The 19145-nt window shown below is 36.2% G+C and overlaps 3 protein-coding genes and 1 pseudogene across 4 annotated transcripts; 2 read left to right on the top strand and 2 right to left on the bottom strand.

Annotated features, from left to right (window-relative positions):
* The first annotated feature begins 920 nt into the window (after nucleotides 1-920).
* LOC120015959 lies at nucleotides 921-2029 on the top strand. Its single transcript, XM_038868488.1, has 2 exons — nucleotides 921-1339; nucleotides 1462-2029. The coding sequence occupies exons 1-2, from the start codon at nucleotides 1169-1171 to the stop codon at nucleotides 2014-2016; spliced, it is 726 nt and encodes a 241-aa protein (XP_038724416.1). The 5' UTR covers nucleotides 921-1168; the 3' UTR covers nucleotides 2017-2029.
* A 361-nt stretch (nucleotides 2030-2390) lies between these two features.
* LOC119979941 lies at nucleotides 2391-6568 on the bottom strand (annotated as a pseudogene).
* A 3995-nt stretch (nucleotides 6569-10563) lies between these two features.
* On the top strand, nucleotides 10564-15515 carry LOC120016167 (uncharacterized protein At1g32220, chloroplastic-like). Of its 2 annotated transcripts, none has more exons than XM_038868806.1 (10): nucleotides 10564-10765; nucleotides 11799-11916; nucleotides 12029-12117; nucleotides 12306-12361; nucleotides 12462-12517; nucleotides 13109-13202; nucleotides 13556-13635; nucleotides 13985-14027; nucleotides 14977-15068; nucleotides 15137-15515. In XM_038868806.1, exons 1-10 carry the CDS (start codon nucleotides 10617-10619, stop codon nucleotides 15314-15316), a joined length of 957 nt encoding a protein of 318 aa, XP_038724734.1. In that variant the 5' UTR covers nucleotides 10564-10616; the 3' UTR covers nucleotides 15317-15515. The 2 variants fall into 2 exon arrangements, with proteins under 2 accessions (XP_038724734.1, XP_038724735.1); XM_038868807.1 differs by having other exon boundaries at nucleotides 10747-10765; nucleotides 11826-11916.
* A 515-nt stretch (nucleotides 15516-16030) lies between these two features.
* Nucleotides 16031-16805, bottom strand: LOC120015879 (stress-induced protein KIN2-like). Its single transcript, XM_038868369.1, has 3 exons — nucleotides 16675-16805; nucleotides 16502-16570; nucleotides 16031-16402 (listed from the first exon to the last, which is right to left on the bottom strand). Exons 1-3 carry the CDS (start codon nucleotides 16729-16731, stop codon nucleotides 16328-16330), a joined length of 201 nt encoding a protein of 66 aa, XP_038724297.1. The 5' UTR covers nucleotides 16732-16805; the 3' UTR covers nucleotides 16031-16327.
* Nucleotides 16806-19145: the final 2340 nt, after the last annotated feature.

Raw genomic sequence — 19145 nt, 5'->3', positions numbered from 1 at the left:
CAGACACTTCGACACGGAAATTTTAAAATTCGTAAGTCATGCATACATAAATATAATATATATATATATGTCATAAATAAAGAGTAACATAACAAATATTTGAGATATTTGGGGAATTTGGGGAATTTTGAGATATTGTACTCACAATTTTTCAATTTTTATACAGTATGAAGTTCAGATACAGATATGGACACATCATACGATACAACACAACACAAATACTTCGACACGGAAATTTCAATATTTGTACGACATGCATACATAAATGTAATATATATATATATGTCATAAATAAAAAAATTAACATAAATAAATATTTGTCTTTTGTCTCAATATTACAATAAAATCAAAACGCAAAGTCAAAGCCCATGTTTTGACTCAAAACATTCATTTATACGATATTGTAGGTTTTGCTCCCCAAACCAATCGGAAAGGTTTTGCTCCCCAAACCAATCCGCCATCGCTAGCAAACAAAATGTGAAAGGAAACAAAGAGCATGAGGGGGTTCACTAATTGCTCCCCAAACCTTTATCAAAAGGAAAAGGTTTTTAAAATTTGAGCTGCTCAATAGATAGTCTGCTCTAAGCAATATAATATGGAAGTCTGCTTGCAATTCAAAGAAAAGGTTTGGATTCTCATCTGTGCTCTGAAATAATTTGGGCCTCCCATGTTCTCCCCAAAAGGTCTTATTGAAGGGAGGAGAGAACCCAACTTACATACAAGTTATCCTTGCATCATTTAACCGATGTGGGACTTTGTCCAACACCTTTTAAGTTTATGTTGTTTTGAGTATATTAGTTTTCGTTTGCTTGTTAAATTTTCCTTCCAATTAATGGTCTGGTTCTTGTATGTATGTGGCCTTTTCAGAAACTGTACGTATTACCTAAAGATCGCCCCTTTTCTTTTCTACGGATTTCTTGTTAGTGTAAACATGTTTGATTTCTATGAGGAATCCCTTGCTAGAATCAGATTAATGTCTAATGAGCAGTAGCTTGATCCTGATAATTAGTTATTCAAGCTTTGAAATGTTTTTTTTTCTTCTTAGTCCGATTCAGATCTAAGGATCTCAAAACTGACAATGTAATCTTCTGTGCAGCAAGCTGTTGATTTATCAGTCGCAGCTCCCACAATTGCTTCTGCTGCTCTGTATGGAAGGTCCGGTGAGCTAATGGAAAAATGTGTTGCATTTGCATTGGCAAAATTGCTTCTGCTGCTCTGTAGTTGTGCTCAGGGGATGAATCTGGTCCTTGCAAAGAGTATTGAGCAGGGTTTGAACTTGAAACTGAGGGAACTGGCTAGGATGAGGAAGAGGGATTGCATCTCTCCCTCTCCGGACAGAGTAAGGCCTATTCCTTTCTTTTCTCGTGGTAACCTAATTAAACATCCTACTAATGCCCAACACAATAGGAACTCACTCTTATATGTTATTTAGAAACTAACAATTTTAATATTGTTTTTCAGGACATTGATTATTCAAGGGCACAAGATGATCAGGACAGTACAAGCCTTGATTTGGAGATGGGAACATCTCTTGAGAATCTGACACATGATCAAGCATTAATGGAGATTTCTCCAACACCAACAAAAGAAGAAGAAGGAGGAGAAGGAGGAGGAGGAGGAGGGGATGGAGAAGAAAAGTTGTCCGAGAAGAAGAGCATCTTTGACTCATTGGACAAAACACTTGTGACGATGCTTTTCACTATAACCATCACAATGGCAGGTTCTGTGTGGGCTTACGATGGAAAAGGAGACTTGAAGCTCAACTCTTTCCCTTTCCATTCATTCTTCTTCATCGTGATGCTCAGTTTCTATGTCTCCCTCATTGGAATCATCATCAGCAATAGGTTTCCATCGGTGGCTCGAGGGTTATACGTTGTTGCCTTTTTATGCATCATATTATCACTAACCCTACTCTTTGGTGCCATTCTTCCCGACGTGATGGATGTTGTGCCCTGGATTTTTCTGGCAGTTTTGACAGTATTAGTCATTTCTCTAGTTTTGTATGAAAACTGTTGATAATAGAGACTTGTACACCGTCGTCTCTCTACCTTTTTCTTCCTTGGAAGCTCTTTAAATCTTTTCATGTTTTTGAATCATTACCTCACTATTAGAGGGATTGGACTATTGGAGGAGTCTTTGGCGAAACCCAGCAAGAAAACGAACTACATATGGCTTCCATAGCTGTCGTTCATCATAGTCAACCGAGAGGTTGTGCTTGTTTCCCTTGAGTCTTTTGGAACGCGAACTCAAAATAAAACAAAGCAATTTCAATCCTACAAAAACTGCAGGCAAGATTTAAGACACCAATTGTAAGAGATTGGTAACACAGAACACCTCATTTACGCAGCCCCATTTAGATGAAATTCAAGAACACCCAATAAAACAATTGATTACCATAGAATAATATTGGTTCATGCATGATCTTCACCTACAAAGGCAAATCTGAAATCGTTTAAAAACATTAAAATAACTATGACAAGCAGTAGATCGATGAAATCTAAGAAAGTCATGTACTAAACTGTAAGGTTTTCCTCTAAGGAAGAAAACTTCGAAAATGATGATTGATTCAAAATCATCTGGTTATTGCATTATTTCATTTAACAATCCTTTATTCGGAAAATCACTTATTATGAGTTGCCGCGTCTGTAATCCACCAAATTCTTTCAAAAGCAATGTTTAGGCATCCACTTTCAGAAATCTCTTGATGATTCCCATCATTTCTCCACCTGGAAATCGTCCAAGACATCCCCTTGCCGCGGCTATCTCATTAAGCTCACAAACTGAATCACAACTAAAAGCTTCTAGTCTACTTCTCTCTTGTTCCGTCTTCATATCTTCAGGCACCTCTTCACCAGCCTTAACAGCTGGAAGTGGGAAAGGGTCCAGGGAGATTTTCTTGATAACAGATTCCCCTCCCACTGCACCCACAAAGTCAGTTAATCGGCACAATGCAAATGGAACTGGTTCGAAACTATGGTCTCCATATTCAACAGGGGTAGAGTGGTCTCCGGTGACGCAAAGAAAGTATTGGAATTTCCCTGTTGATTCTGCCTGCCAAAGGAGCGTAGCCAGCTGGCCTAAAGCTCTGTCTACAGCTTCCAATCCTGTAACTTAGAATATGCTTGCCTTATCATGGCCTGCATCATCTATTGCCTGCAATAGCAGTTTCAACATTTATCAGCACCAGGGCGACATTGAAAACCTCAATTTAAACTACTTGGCCTGAAATAATCCCCTAACCTGACCTCCACAAAAAAACTGATGTGTTACGGCCAGTAAACACAAACAAGAAATTTTATTTTTAAGATAAAGATTTAAGGAAGCATTACGAGAAAAGAGAGAAGCGAACAGAAGCATGCACAAACAGAATTTGAACCATTTATTATTCCTCATTGTCAGATATAAATACAATGTAAATTATGCAATCAGAATCCACGGATTCTTCAGAAAAGTTCATACCATAGCCAGTCATGCACCAACAAACATACAGTAATTTTGGCGAATGCATGAAAGCCTGATATTATGAAGTCAACCTGGACCAAAAGTTGCGGCTTGCAGAACTACAGAACTTAACAAGAGGAGACACAAAAATTACATAATTATTGATTTGAAGTTTAGGACCTTTATATGGAGAAATCCAAAATCATATCCATCTGGCTCCCCAGGCTTGAGCTCATCCTCCCCTGGTACAAATACATTGGGGCAAGAATTCAAAGGAGCTGAGAGTGCCCTAGCTATGGCAGTTGCTTTGGAAGTTAGAAGTGTTCGATAATCTCCAGTAGCTCCAGGAGCTTCCAAGATATCAATATCAAGAGACATGCCCAAACCAGCAATAATTTTGGTAGGAGCTACCATGCATGGTCGTAACCCATGTTTCTTTTCAAATGGTTGAACCTGCAGCACAGAATTATGATAGATACATTCAAAATAGAATCCTTCCAAAATGTAGCTTATCTTGATTTCTGTGAAGAAAATAAGTCAAGAAAAGTGATCTTCCAAGCACAAAAATGCACACAAGTTCTTTTATTGGGCATGATCAAATTAAGAATTTCAAGGTTAAACCAAGTCTTTAGGTTTTTCAAATCCTTTCATGGATTTATATCATCAGCTATTGGCAGAACGTACCACTGGATCAGGAAACTCGAGAAATACAGGAAATGAACCTGCTTTGACCAGAAAAAGTATTTACAAACTTCCATAGCATTTTAGCTCAGACTTCATAGAATTCTTCTGACATTCTTCTAATTTGGTATGCGAAATAATAAAATCAGAAAAGAGAAAAGCCAATACATCCTAAAAAGCTTCATAATCACTTCAATGATGTGCAAAATTTATCATTTTGCGCTGACTGACTATTATGTACTTTTAACTAGTTGACACTAGATAGAGAGAGCAAATGATTAATGGCTGAGAATATCAAGTCATACACATTATTTATGTAAGCATAGAAGATCCGAGGAGAACAACAGAAAAAAAGAAGTAAGGAAATTATTACAAAACAACAGTGGATATCGATAACAACAAGGGCAAGGAGCATGCCAGGGACTGAAACTAATTGCAAAGTCTGTATCGCTGGAGATACACACAGCTTTCAAGAAAGGGAAAAGGGGAAAGATGATGCAACAAGGAAGTATGGAAAAACATACCTCAATTCGGATTCCGCATCCTCATAAAAGGACAAGATTGGCAATGTTCTTTCCTTCAGCAGCTCGGTTTGCATTTAATGGATGGGAAATAAGAACTCGTGAGATCTCCCTTGATAACTCATTAACAACTGCAGCTGTGTGCCTTGCCTCATTAGTGTCATCCAGTGGCTCAGCTTGGAGAAGTAAACGGTTGTCTTTCAGTGGGTCTGTTCCTGATATGTTTCCACTCAGTCTAGGCCCTTTCACAACCACTCCACATCTATGTTCCGTTGCATACCTGAAGGAATTAAATCAATATTTTCCGCATTAGGCATGAAGTTGGAACTTGGAAGTCTCAAGTTTTAGTTGGGAGCGTGTTATGTTCTTGGGGATGCAAGAATTGAAATTAAATTGGTACCTGGGAAGAAGGACTAGAAAAAGAAATATCAATAGAGGAAATTATGCCAACCACCTCTATCATGAATTAGCTAAGCCAGGTACCTTAATCATATATATAGTTTGGAACTCCAACATTCAAAACAATTTTCCTTTGATGACAAAAATTAGAATGTTAGTTGATAGAATATGAGAGTTAATACAAGGAGGGACGCTAGTGGAACTTTCACAAATAAAGTTGCTGCAATAAAATCATCAGTACCTAACTCTGATTTCATATTCAGGAAAAGAAGGCAGCTTCATCCGATCCAGTGAGGCACAGAGAATGGGCCCTTCTTCTTCAAAGTGCCTATCTGCCCGTCTGCTGGTGACTATTCCAGTTTTCTCGTCTAGGGTTGCAAAATTTGACTAGAAATCAAGAAATTATAATCAGTAGTTCGAGGACACTGACAATGACCATTGTTCTCAAAGAAATATGATTGAGAAACTATCTGCAGCTTGGACAGCCTAAAACAAAAGGCATCAATAGTAGGGAATCAAAAGAAGGAAACCATACCATACAACATTAAATTCGTATTGGTCACTTGACACCATTTTATTGTACATGATATATGAAAAAACATTACAGGAGTTATAGTCAGTATAGGACTTCCTTTATAAACAGAGATGATTGGACAATACTTTCCATGGAAGTGTTTACCTTTTGTTCCTTCGCATTTCTTAATGACAAGAAAAGTAAATGCAAAGCACGATACTAAAACATAAAGAAGAGAAAAGAAAAGAATCATGTTGAACGTTAAAGGAAAATTAGAAGTATGCAATACCTCCTCATCATCAAGAGTATCAGACAAAAAAAAAAAGATGATAAATAGTTCAATTAAGCCATCTTATAGGAAAGTGACAAAATTTTCTGGGCATACGAGCAAGCTATGATGGTCCAAGTGCTAAAACCACAACTGTATCCTATGCATATCTACACAAGTATATGTCGTTTACACATAAATAAGCTTAAACTCTCTTCAAGTTTTAAAGTAGCAAAAATCTGACCGTAACAATGACCAATCGTCCTAATATTTATAGCTAAACAAACGGCACTAGTTGTAAGGTTAGATATTGAGCATTCAAATTTGTAAGCATGGATTACACGGTTGGAACTCAGGAATGATTCATATTACTTATAATATGACACACACATGCTTACAAGACATAAAAAAAAGGTTAAAATATGTGAAAAAAAACTACAATAAAATCCATAACTTGAGAAATTGAGGGCTGATATACACCCACCTTGAATGCAATATCCCCAGGTGACATCGCCAACCCAGCACCCATGGATTCAAATGCTCCTCGACCCTTGTAATATACTCGTGGGTCATAACCCAGTAAGGAAAGATGAGCTGCGTCACTTCCACAAGCTAATCCTACTTCAACAGGATCCATGAGACCATTAACTCCAGCAGATGCAATTGCGTCTAGGTAGGGCACATTTGCTGCTTGCAGTGGAGTTTTGTAATTCAACCTTGGCAATGAGACATCCCCCAAGCCATCAATCAGCACAAATGCCACTCTTTTCTTAGGCTGTTGGGGACCACCCATGTTTCTCTATACTATAACTACAATTCCCAAGAACTAAAATTGCAGGGGAGTATTGATGTAGGATAACGGAAAGCTCCAAAATAGATCCTGCACATCAGGGTAACGGTAGTTTCAAATTCAAAGCCCAAAAAGATAATATTTTTCACATTGTAAGCTAATGAACCGGAATTTATAACAAACATTGAAATTGATAAAACGGGAGATTGAGACGAAGAACTCGAATGTTAGCCAACTGACATATTGTCTATCTATTGAAAAGAATAAAGCCCATGAAGCACAGTAATAAATCCTCACACTAGTAGCTCCAAATTCTTTCTTCGAGTTTCTAGATCACCCGACCATAGCACTGGTATCGCTTTCCACCAGTACAAACCTAAAAGGAGAGCAGAAGACAATTCAAATGAGCAAACAGAAACAAAACTCACTATATATGAGTTTTTACTAAAAATTTCACAAAGATTTGGATAAATAAACCCCCTATTTTAAACTACTCTCTTAGACTATCATGTCATGTCTCCCTTTTTTTTTTTTTTTTTTTGAGTATATGTCATGTCTCATCTCACACACATATATATACATACATATACATATACTAAACATACATATATATAGATATACATATACATTTATTAATTTAAATGCTTTCATTAAGATTTTTTGTTTGGTTTTTTTTAATTATTATTTTTCTTTCTAATTTTTGTGTAAAGAAAAGAGAAATTACAATTTTTTTGATATTAATTTCATAATTTTGTAAGATATAGACAATAATTTATTCAAACACATGAATAAAAGTTTCGGATGAAGATTTGATGAATTCATATGAGTGTATGTACGCATCTAATCATTCCGCATACGGAGTCGCCCATGTAGCTGCATAAGTATGCCTACAGTGAACCCATTTAGGTGTGATGGGAGGCATTGAGCTCTTTCTCTGAGTGTAAATATGCGAACGCTATGCAAAAAATCTGACTAGTTGAGGTAACACTAATAATTTCAAGGAGAGACAACCCATACCTGTTGGTCTGATATGTCGCATCCATCAACAATACGTGTGGGAATGCACGCAATCGATCTAGCGAGCCAAGATGTGTGAAGAACAAATCTTCGAGCTCATTGGTTGCATGGTTTGCTCGATAATCGAAAAAGTATTCTTGGTCGTTGAGGAATGAGAACACAACTTGCATTTGTGATTGTGCTTCTTACGTGCATTATATATGGTTATCATGGTGCCCACGTTGTTCGAATCTCGTTTTTTCAACTCCGCCAATATGTCCAGTGACTTGGCATTTTGTGCAGACATGTCAACCATAATTTGAATTTCAGATTCATAAAGTCGATCGGGGTATGGATGTCCCTCCATATATAATGCAAGATCATGGTTATGCTCCGCACACACCACCTCCAACATCCAATCATCGTCTAACTTCATTTTCCTCTCTCAATTTGAACGGCCATTCTATTTTTTTTGGAGTCAGTCTGTTTTGTTGAGGGTTTCTTGTTCTTGTAATTGCCACCGCTATCACATTTGAATTGTAATCTGTGTTTTTTACCAAACCCACCAATATCTGATCTATAAATGATGATGATATATCCCAATTTGTGTCTGGTTTGTTGAACCCACTCGATCATCGATTGTTGCGATTTGAACACCTGATAATGTATTAGTTCTTATTAGAAATTTACGAATATTCATTCGACATAAAAAAAGAGCTCATATTTTGATTGATTAAAACATTATATCATATCAGTTTCAAATTCACATATATCGTTAACTTTGATATTATCGACCATCTCGTCCGCATGTTCGTCTTCTTGCTTTATTTCGGCTGAGATAAAATCACCCTACAAACAATATAATTTCCACTGAGTATTTGCAAAAAAACAACAATATAAGTTACATCAGTATATGTATTTACCTGTTCACTTGAACAACTTGACAAGTGGTAGTCAAAAATATCACTCAAGTAATCCATATCCACGATAGGTTCACTCTCTTTTTATCTCAAAAACATACTACTTTAAGGCTCTCTCTCGTTTTTCTCTCACACACTACTGCTATCTCTTGCAGCTTCTTAAAATACTCTGCTAACTCTTCTCAATTTATAGATTTCTAACGTATTGCTTGCATTGACTTTGTCAAACAAAGATTTTAACCAAAACAGAAAATATATTCTGTGTGGCGTGTACATGCAGACATATATGTGTACACATGTACAGACAGATAATATATTCTCTGTTCTATACAGAGAATATATTCTCTGTCTAGATTCTCTGTCCTATACAGAGAATATATATTATATATATATATATATGTTAGCATGACATGACAAAAGGGAGTCTAGGATAGGGGGTTTTAACAGTGCTTCCCTTTCACAAATCCCAACTGGGTTTCTCTTACTATAAACTGAATCGTAGACAAAAAAAAAGGATGGATGGTCATTGTCAGTGTCTTCCATAACCCAGAATAGCAAAAAGGCAACTCTCTTACAAATCCAGAGCTATGACTCTTAGATTTATATACAAACTGAAAAGGGAATACAAACAACAATGAACTGAATTCGTAAAGGATGAATCAAACACGGTTAATGCATGATTGCATAGTTATTACCTCAAGAAAGCTCGATGATGAAAGAAGGCAGAACAGAGAATGTCAGGAATATGATGTGAGAGATCAGAGCAGAGCAAAACATGGATTCTTTCCTAATAAGCGTTGGTGGGTTTCAATGAAGGTAAAAGGAAGAATGGCAGACAGGTTCGAATATCGAAGTCCAAAGCAAAAGGTGTAAATTAAAACTAACAAGCTAGCCTTTGGACAAAAGGAAATGTGAGACTTGCTTTCGAATGCAAGATTTTATGAATCAGCTCAAGTTGGCCTTTGCAATCGACTACTGTTAGAATCACATTTCATGTCGCAGGGCCAACTTGTGGTGGTTGGTCACATTTTTGTGAGACACACTATTCTAACATAGGGAGGAGAGGGAGAGAGAGGATCAAAAGAAAGCAAGAATTAAAGAGAAAGGTTGATTCAGTGAATATTCTATTACTACCTCGTAATTGATTTACCATGGATGCCAAGTAGTCTTGATGGGAAGATTGAGGTTGTCTGTTGAATACCTGGATGAGGTAACGTTTTTAACTCCGTCTGCGCCTGCAATCGGTCTCAAGCCCGGATAAAGGAGGAGGGTTGCGGTTGGTTGGTAACCAGCGTAAAACTTTATCAAACATATGAACACGAGTTCAAATGAGAAATGAATGAATAAAACGAATACATATGGTGGATGTTATCATAAACTCATATAGTTGATACCAAATCTTTGAGATAAAACTCCGATGATGATGAAAGAAGACATCCATTCAAACTATTTATGTGTTTTTATTGTTAAGTAGAATGGTTTACGCCAGTTGAGGCACATAATGACCAGTGTAGCTGTCCCCTTTAAACTTCTCACTCATTGAAAAAGTTGACCATCATCGAGTTTTCAACCTTTAACATTTTTGAAAAATCCCTATATTTATCCAAAAAACATTTTTCATTCCGGTCTTGAGATTTATTCTTTCTGAGGTTTAGGCCAGACCAATACCTGACCCATGATAATAACTATTTCCAAAAGTTGGGCCCAAAACTCGCTCAACCCAAATGGTGGCCTACATCTTTTCGTTTATAAAAATAAGATTTATCCAAAAATTAAAAACATATTAATTATAAGATTTTTTTTGATAAGTATTAATCATGGATTTCTCCAACTTTTTTCTATTTCAAAGTACACTTAGGGGAGTGAGGGATATTTTCTTTCCTCTATTATTTTCTGAAGAAATTATTTAAATTAGATTTTCTTTGTTTTTTTTTTAAAAAAAAGTGTTGCAAGACTGCAGACAAACCACAACCCACTGGGCACTGACCCAGTAAAGAAAACATTAAAGACGGAAAGAAAAAGGGAAAAATGCCACGTATTAGCATGCCAGTCCACAAAGCCCTGATGTGTCGCTGAATTGGCAACCATGGGTTCAAGAAAGATCCTTTGCGTAAACCCCAATATAAAGTTTCGTTCTTTTTTGGGCTTAAGAGATATCTCTGCAAACCGCGGCAGCAATATGAGAGGGATCATGTCAAGTTTGGTCCACTCCCAGTCTTCGCTTACCAGGCTTTGGTATGTGTGTAGTGTTTCTAATTGCTTCGTTTCCTTCTTACTCTTTGGATATTTAAAGCCCCACTTGTGAATTTTTTTTTGTTTCTTTATATATGTATGATTTGTCTAGTTGTGTTTGTTTTCTTACGATGGTTTTCTTGAATTTCTCGATTTTAATTGATTTATGCATGATTACCTGTTAAAATGTGCTCTTCGCCTGTTTTTGTTATGCTTATTTAATCTCACATTGGTAAATTTAATTGGAGATTGATGTTTTTGTTATGTTGGTTTGATATAAAATTGGCAAATTTAAGGCGGGAAAAGGCGCATTTTAGGGATTAAGCTAAACAGGTTTCATCTTTATTTGACTTTTCATATCTGGTTTATCTGTTTAATGTTTTCAGAACATAGTGATCATCAACAACTGTTTTGTACCTAAGCTTGATTAATCCGTTGTTGAATTCCTTTAGTTTATAGTTATATATGGTGGTGAACAACAAAATCATTACATGATACACTTGGATAGGGACGGAATATATTTACTTTGATTTGAGTTTTTTTTTTTAATCTTTTTGGGCTATAATTGTGGTATGTTCGGTTGGTTTTGGATTCGGTTAGTTTGCTATGAAGGCACCTCTGCAAATGGTAATAAATGCACCATCCGATGGAAGGGAAACTATTTTACATGGGGAGACATTTGTCTGTTGTTTTTGACCTACATGTGATGCTGCATGTTGATGATGGTCTCATGTGTGCCTTAAGATGTTGATTGTAGGTCTGTGATCAGGTTTTACAATATATATATAGGAAGTTGATGAATGTGCTCAAAAATGGACGAAACAAGTATGGATAAATTATTGATATTCCCCATCTTTATCCATTTCTTTTCACCTACTCTTGCTACCAGTTATCGTAATGCTGGAAGCTCTATTATGCTTTCCTTGATCAGTGTATTTCTCTCTCTTTTATTTCCAAAGCTTGTTAGTTTCTCTTCCTGGATTGAAAGTGGATTCATTATCAGAAGTTTCATATTTGTTTCTCTGTGCTGAGACAGTGCGGTGGCTGTGTTCAAAAACTGTAGATTATTGTCAACAGGCTCTAACAAGGTGAATAGGCATGCACAGATTGAGGAGACAGAGACAATTCAATCCATGCCCCACCCTACTGAAAAGGTTTTTTATTTTTTCAATTAAGAAATATCTTCCACATGATTGTTCTCGTTTGAGTTTTTTCTCTTTTTCTATGTATTCTTTTAGTATCAACTAATAAATATTCTCAATTCAGCTACTCGTTCTAGGCGGAAATGGATTTGTTGGTTCGCATATATGCAAAGAAGCTCTAAATCATGGCTTGACTGTAACTAGCCTTAGCAGGTCGCTTTTTTTTTTTCCGCTCTATTCCTCAAGTAGTCGGGGATAACTAGTGTTCAAGAGGCAGTGAACTTGAGAAATTGATAGCATTTGTTTGCCTGAAACCAATCCAAGTGACACCCAAAAGATTATCTACTACTGTTACCATCCTCTTCCCCCAATTCACATTTCTTCCCCTTCTTTATCATTAGGTCTGGAAGATCAGCTTTGAGTGATTCTTGGGCTGACAACATAGTCTGGCATCAAGGTTTGTGAGTAGTTGTGCTTCCATTACCAAATGCTTATATTTACTTTAATATCAATTTTAATAATACTACTTTCTTTTTCTTTTCTTTTTTTGACTGCAGGAGATCTGCTCTCTCCTGATTCTATAAAGCATGCTCTGAGAGGAGTTAACTCTGTGGTAAAAGATCTTTTAATTGGTGCTTTTTATATTTTCCTCAGGTAGAAAAAACGTAATCCAATAACATAATATCAAAGTGAAGTTAAGGATGGAAAATTTTGATCATCTGTGCATTTTCTTTTAAAATATTTGCACTCAACAATAATCATCATCATGATTCTCTTGCTATGAGTTGTAGAAGGCTACCACGGTATCACCCCTTGGTGTTTCCTTCAAAAAGATTGTTTTACTATTCAAAAGAGTAATTAACATTAGAGTATGGAATGTCGTGTCAAAACCAAGCACCAAGCAAGAGGGAGAAAAGAAAACATGCAAGAGGCTATGTTTATTTTCTCGCTCCAAGTTTTTCATTTTCCAGGGATATACTTAGAATGAAAAGTAAAAAATTAAGGTAAACAAGTCCGTGCACGAGACTCCCACATAATATGTGAGGAGGCTGTTTCCAGGAATTGAAGGTCCTGCAACTCTATCACTGGACCACATGTTCGCCTGTTATATACTTAGAATGAAAGCTTAGCTTACTCTAAATGCTTTACTTCTCATTATGGTAAATATTAGTGTATTCACTTAATTTAATACTAGTATTTGTAGATCTCATGTGTTGGAGGGTTTGGTTCAAACTCTCATATGTATAAAATCAATGGATCTGCAAATATAAATGCCGTCAGCGCTGCTGCAGAAGAAGGTATGTAAATTATTCTTGGAAACGCTTATTTTGTTGCACTCTTCTGGTGAGTTTTATTCTTCAGAGATTTCCAGATATGGAAATAGGAAAATGTAAAGAAACTTATTGACATGGAACAAGATTTCTAGTTTAGCGTATTTCTTTGGATATTCACAAAACTCCATGAAAGTCTAAAGCACGAGGACAAGTAATCACAAAATTTTTTTGAGAAGATATGGTTGAATCTGAAAAGGATTTGTGCTTTTACACATACTCCTTTTGCACCTGCATAATTCAAATTTTGCTTGCCGCTATCTTCAAATAGTCAATTTTTTATTAGTTATATGTCTCTTTCATCTGATGGATACTTTCAGGCGTGAAAAGGTTTGTATACATCTCTGCTGCTGACTTTGGTGTGGTGAATTATTTGCTACGAGGATATTACGAGGGCAAGGTACCCTCTTCCTTTTAGTTCGTACTAAATCATAAGTGGAGTTTTTGGTTGAACAATTTCTTACAAAATTATTGAGGTAAATAATAATATTGATGTGGACCAAAACCAAATTACAGAGGTGGACTACGTGTACAGCCGTACGTCTGAATTCCATTATTTTGTGCCTTGAAGCATTTTTTAGTGAAAATCCCTGTTTTATTTGTCAATCAAAACAAGCATTTTAATACATCGTAGATAGTTTCCTTGCTATTTGCGCATTGCATCATATACCTTTAGTCTTCTGAACTTGAACTTGTTTCTATATGGTTCCTTATTCTGATGAAGAATTTTGCCTATCTACCCGATGCAGAGAGCAACTGAAGTTCAGCTGATGAATAAATTCCCTTATGGAGGTCAAATTTCTCTTTCTTGGCATATATACTTATGACGTCGAAATATATTGCAAATCACATGATGGTGGGACTTTAAGTTGTTTTATTTTTATCAACTAAGTTTTGGATAAAATTGCAAAACTGACCTGTTTTAATGTGAATCGGTCCGCACACTTGCCTAATCTAAAGTTTCTACGTCTATGAATTTCAATAATCTGATGTAAATTTCTGACAAATAATTCATACAGTTGACTGTGTTGTTAGAGGTTCTCTTCTTCAAGAGAGACTTCTTCTCTCCTTTGAAAATTTCCCTTCATTTCCTCCCTAAAAGTCACGGGTTCAATTATTGGAAATCATGTCTCCACATATTATGTGGAAGTAAGGTCTATATATATCTTGTTTGTTCCGACCCCATCCACTGCGGGAGCCTTGTGCATGGGAGTCGTTTACTTTCCTTCCTTTAGACTCAATTCAGTTTTCCATTTCCTAATCTTGGGTCCGGTTTTGCAGTTTTGTCTTTACCCAGTCCTTGATCTTTAAATCTTGAACCCTAACCTTGTAGGTCCAGGGTAGGCTGAGTATGATGGTGTTGTGCTCTGATAATATGGGAAATTTTACTGATGCACTCCAAAAAATTAGTCGTAGCAACTATGCATGTGATGTTGAAACTATCTGGATCCTTAGTTTCCATTAACCCTCCAAGTATTGATAGCTATCTAGGCATGCCAAAATTATCATGCTAAATGAGATAAAAATAAAAAAGATCATGAACTCCTTGTCAACCATGTGAAGAATTAACGTGTAGACATGAAAGTATGCATGTGTGTATTTCATGAACGGATTGAATAGCCCAGATTTGTTCAAATGAGACTGCAAATAATTTTGAAATCCAGATTGTTATGCCCTCAAGCAGCTGGAGCTGATTAATGTTGGTATAAAAGATTTTCATTCAAATTTTTTTGGGTGCCAGGTATATTTCTTAGGCCAGGTTTCATACATGGAACTCGTCGAGTTGGGAGCATGAACTTACCTTTAAGTCTCATTGGCGCACCATTGGAGATGGTAAGAAACCACCACATACAATATTCTATGCTTTGCAATGTCACTAAAAAAATGTATATTTAGTGCAGATACTCAGTCATGCAAGGCTGCTGACCCACATCCCCATTATTGGTCCTCTGCTCATACCTCCAGTTAATGTAACTTCTGTGGCAAAAGTTGCTGTAAAAGCTGCAATAGATCCCACATTTCCTCCTGGAATTGTTGACGTATATGGTATACGACAATCTAGCCAACATGTTTCATCTTAAGCTTATTGAGTAGTTTTTCAAGTTTTCTTTCTTTATCTGATCATGGAATATTGTAATCCAGTTGCACTTTTCTTGGCATCGTTTATTTTTATTTCATGGCAGATTTGGCTTCCAGTATGCTGAGAATAGATTGATTCTACATTAAAATTAATAAAAAAAAAGTGTCAGATTCATGATCTGGCATTTCTTTGGTCATTTACTTTCCCTTCTAGTTTCTCGTCTCTTTACACTTCTGTTGGGAATCCTAAAAGTTCGACTCTTTTGATTTTCAGTAAAAATACAAGTTCAGGTTATCTCGCTTGCTCACATAGTTGTAGTTTTCTTGTTGGCATGAACTCTTTTCCTCATTTTCTGAGGACTGTCATGCACTATTAAGCACAGAATATCATGTGATCTTAAACTTCAATGATTCCTGATATATTCAGTTGGACTGTGTAATAGAAATTTGAGATTTATTTGACATTCTTTGTCAAGCAAAACATCCTACTGTTTGATGAAAGCTCTGGTTTTATGTGGTCTAATCTTACTAACTACTGCATTCTGAGTGATCGATAAAGTACTGGATTGATTAGGTTCTGGAGTCTTCTTGTATAGATTTTTTGCAGTTCTGATTGATCAGTTTTGACTGGAAAGATTGAACTGTAAATATGGAAAATGGGTATATTTGCATCACATTTTACAGATGCATTTCAAATGTGGAGAAACAGTGAATGGTACCGTAAACCGATAAATTCTCTTATTCCAGAATGAAGATCAACAACAGCTCTTCCACATAGTGCAACATCAAAGGAAACAAATTACTGAAAAAGAGTTGCTCATACGCTAAGGTAACAATTCCCGTGCACAGAACTTTCGGAATAGGTGAGGTTGGGGATGGATAAGATATACGTAGACTTTATCCACATGATGTGGAAAAGCTCTTTCCATCGTGACCTTTAGGTGCACTTAAAAAGAAATTAAAAAAAAAAGATTTAAAGAAAAAAACTTGGAAAGTAGACTCCAATGAGAGATTCATTTGTTCATCCCAATAGTGTCTTTCACAGCATCAGCTGCCCCTTGTGCTTTAGCCTGCATTTGCTGCCCAGCCTGCCAAACAATTTCAAAAATAAAGGTGCATTATTTACATATATGTATGTATGTATGTGTTTGTATAGAAAAAACGACAGTTTCATGAAGTTAAACAACCTCTTGGCATGATTCCTTGGCAGATTGGGCAGCATTGCTAGCCTTGTCCATCATTTGGCTGCCCTTCTCCTGTTAGAGAGTAAACAACATGAACATCATCACAATATATATATAGGTTGTCAAATGAAAGGCGTCAAGAAATATCATTACAAGCAAGCATAGACACCACTAACCTGAGCCTGGCCTTTGGCCTGGCCAGCTTGGAACCCTGCGCTCTGTGATTGATTCATCTCTCAGTTTGAAAATTCTTCAAAAACCTCGACAGATAGATAGATACTACAAGTAAATCAAAAGTATAGTCTTGATTTGATTTGGTGAAGAAGAAGTGAATTGTGAGGGTGATTTATAGGAAACCAGTGCCACTCCAATGCTTGACACGTGTGATGCCAGTTTTGCCAATTGGGTTTGTGACACGTGTCAGCTTTGGGTTAGGGAAGCTGTTGCTGACAAAATCCAAATCAAGATTTGAGTTCAAAGTTGGTTAGAGGCTAGCCTTCTTTGAAATGTTCTTCAACTCTTCTACTAATGTGGGATGGATTACTCATCAGTCATGAATCTCGCATTAAGTTTTGCCCTGGAGATATTCTAGATGGACTGTCCAATTGGGCTTGCAACAAAAAGTTATCTGTTTGGGCCGCCTCCGACTCTTGGGCTGGAACCATTCCCAAGCACTACTGTCTCTATTCGTAATGGTCGATTTGGGTTCAGCCTTCTGGGCTTTCATGTGGGCCACACATTCCCTCTCTTTCCTTTTCCTTGTGTGTGTTTTCTGCTTTCATATCCACTTGTTATTTGCATCTCTCTCTCTCTCTCTCTATATATATATATATAGATGATTTAATTTGTTTGTTGTAGAAAAATGTGATTCTTGATTGATCGATCCATTCCCAACTAAATCAAACTTGCCTATTAACTTGCACTGATTTGGACCATTCCAAATCAGTGTAATTTGAGGGTGGGTAGGGGTGATCCGCATCCTCCGAGGTCGATTGTCGTGAGAGATACAAAATTTTCCATATCAGTTAGGGTGAAGGACAATTAACGATAAAACTGTGAAGGTCTTAAGGCTCAAAGTGGACAATACCCCTATAGTAAATTGGATCACTCATCTTCCTACCTCGACTTTTCATCCCTCTCAGCTTCTTCAAATAATATCCACTGTTAGACATTTTTCAGAGTTCTAGCTTGTTTTCCTCATCAGACTATATATGCTCTACATGACAGATTCCAATATTTTTCACATAATTATCAATCTGAATTCCTTTCTTGGACTGGTCATATTGAGTGGATTTCTTGCTAATTTGTCACATAATACATGCTTATTATATATTTTATAGTTCTATATAATGTTAACTGACTCACTACTCCAACATTGGAAATTAAAACCTCTTTATAAAGTGGTCATGGTGGGTAGATTTGGACACGCATTTCTTTGAACTCTGTCTGGCCAAGTAAACATAATTTTTTCTAGCTTCAGTGCTAAATGTCCCTATATCCCAACACTGTCAAATATATCAAAAATCAAAACAACTTTCCTCTATCGGTTACAAATCTCACTAATTATGGGAATAAGTGCAAAGATTATGTGCCCCATTATCTTGTCCTTGTTGGTTCTTAATTGGAAACTTTGGGTCGCAAGTCGCAATCACAAGTAGGGTATCTAGAAAATGGGTTGGGGGCTTGGATAGCCTTAGAGAGTAATTTATAGGAGGGGCCAAAGGTTGAGAAGGTTGCCCTCAAAAAAATTTTTAGAGCTATTTATTTATATTCCAACAAAAAGTAATCAAGAGAAATCCATATAATATAATTTCCAACTTGAAGAGATCAAGTCTCTAAGACTCCAACTATACATATAAAAAAAACTACTAATTAAAGTCTTTACAAAATATACTTGGTAAAAATAAATGGGCTTATTTTGTTTTAAAAATAAATGAGCTTGGTTTTTATTAAGAATAAATGGGTTTAATGTGAGATTTAAGTGTTTTGTAAGTGTATTCAGTAAAAATAATTTGTCAAAATTTGAGAGTGGGCTCGAAGCCTAATACGCTAATACTACATCCGCCCTTGATCACAAGCTGAATCACTTGGGTGATTATTTAGTGGTGAATCTTTCTGTGACAAACCGTATGACTTGGAAGGTCCTTAGTTCAATTTTCATTAGGTTTTGGTCAAACTTACTCTATCATTATAAGGAAAGTTTTTGTGCGTGCGGGTCTAACGACACGAGTTTAGACTCAGATTGGATGAATTAATGAGAAACTTGTATAGTATTTTAAAAAAATGCTTGGAACTACAACTTGTCTGTATTACAATACCATTCGTTTTGGGTATTAATTAAAGGACCCAATTGATGCACAAACAAACATAAAAGAAGAAAATAAGAAATGAAGAGGAAAGAACATGAAATTGGGAACTGATGGATTTGATATTGGGAAAACAAACCCTAATTTTTTGTATTTGTGGACATGGTATATTTTCTTTGATTAACAAATTCGGATCTTGAATTATTATATTTGTGATTTTATAATCCTTTTAATTACAGGCTAACAAAGTAACAGCACCATAACTAAATCCATACATAATTATTATATATATAAATGGAAAATAAGAATCAGTAATTTTTTTTCCACAATACTCACCATCT

This window comes from Tripterygium wilfordii, chromosome 15 (genome assembly GCF_013401445.1).
Source record: "Tripterygium wilfordii isolate XIE 37 chromosome 15, ASM1340144v1, whole genome shotgun sequence".
In the NCBI taxonomy this organism is placed as follows: Eukaryota; Viridiplantae; Streptophyta; class Magnoliopsida; order Celastrales; family Celastraceae; genus Tripterygium; species Tripterygium wilfordii.
The sequence above is the reverse complement of the archived record's forward strand: the minus strand, read 5'-3'. Positions and strand labels throughout refer to the sequence as shown.

What these genes read in the sequence shown, in the direction of transcription:
- LOC120015959 (XM_038868488.1), top strand. Translation starts at nt 1,169, where the DNA reads ATGGAAAAATGTGTTGCATTTGCATTGGCAAAATTGCTTCTGCTGCTC. An exon ending in TCTCTCCCTCTCCGGACAGA is followed by an intron (nt 1,340 to 1,461) that starts GTAAGGCCTATT and finishes ATTGTTTTTCAG; the next exon opens with GACATTGATTATTCAAGGGC.
- LOC120016167 (XM_038868806.1), top strand. Translation starts at nt 10,617, where the DNA reads ATGGGTTCAAGAAAGATCCTTTGCGTAAACCCCAATATAAAGTTTCGT. An exon ending in TGAGAGGAGTTAACTCTGTG is followed by an intron (nt 12,518 to 13,108) that starts GTAAAAGATCTT and finishes TAGTATTTGTAG; the next exon opens with ATCTCATGTGTTGGAGGGTT. An exon ending in GAATAAATTCCCTTATGGAG is followed by an intron (nt 14,028 to 14,976) that starts GTCAAATTTCTC and finishes TTTGGGTGCCAG; the next exon opens with GTATATTTCTTAGGCCAGGT.
- LOC120015879 (XM_038868369.1), bottom strand. Translation starts at nt 16,731, where the DNA reads ATGAATCAATCACAGAGCGCAGGGTTCCAAGCTGGCCAGGCCAAAGGC. An exon ending in AGGCCAAAGGCCAGGCTCAG is followed by an intron (nt 16,571 to 16,674) that starts GTTAGTGGTGTC and finishes ACTCTCTAACAG; the next exon opens with GAGAAGGGCAGCCAAATGAT. An exon ending in CCAAGGAATCATGCCAAGAG is followed by an intron (nt 16,403 to 16,501) that starts GTTGTTTAACTT and finishes ATTGTTTGGCAG; the next exon opens with GCTGGGCAGCAAATGCAGGC.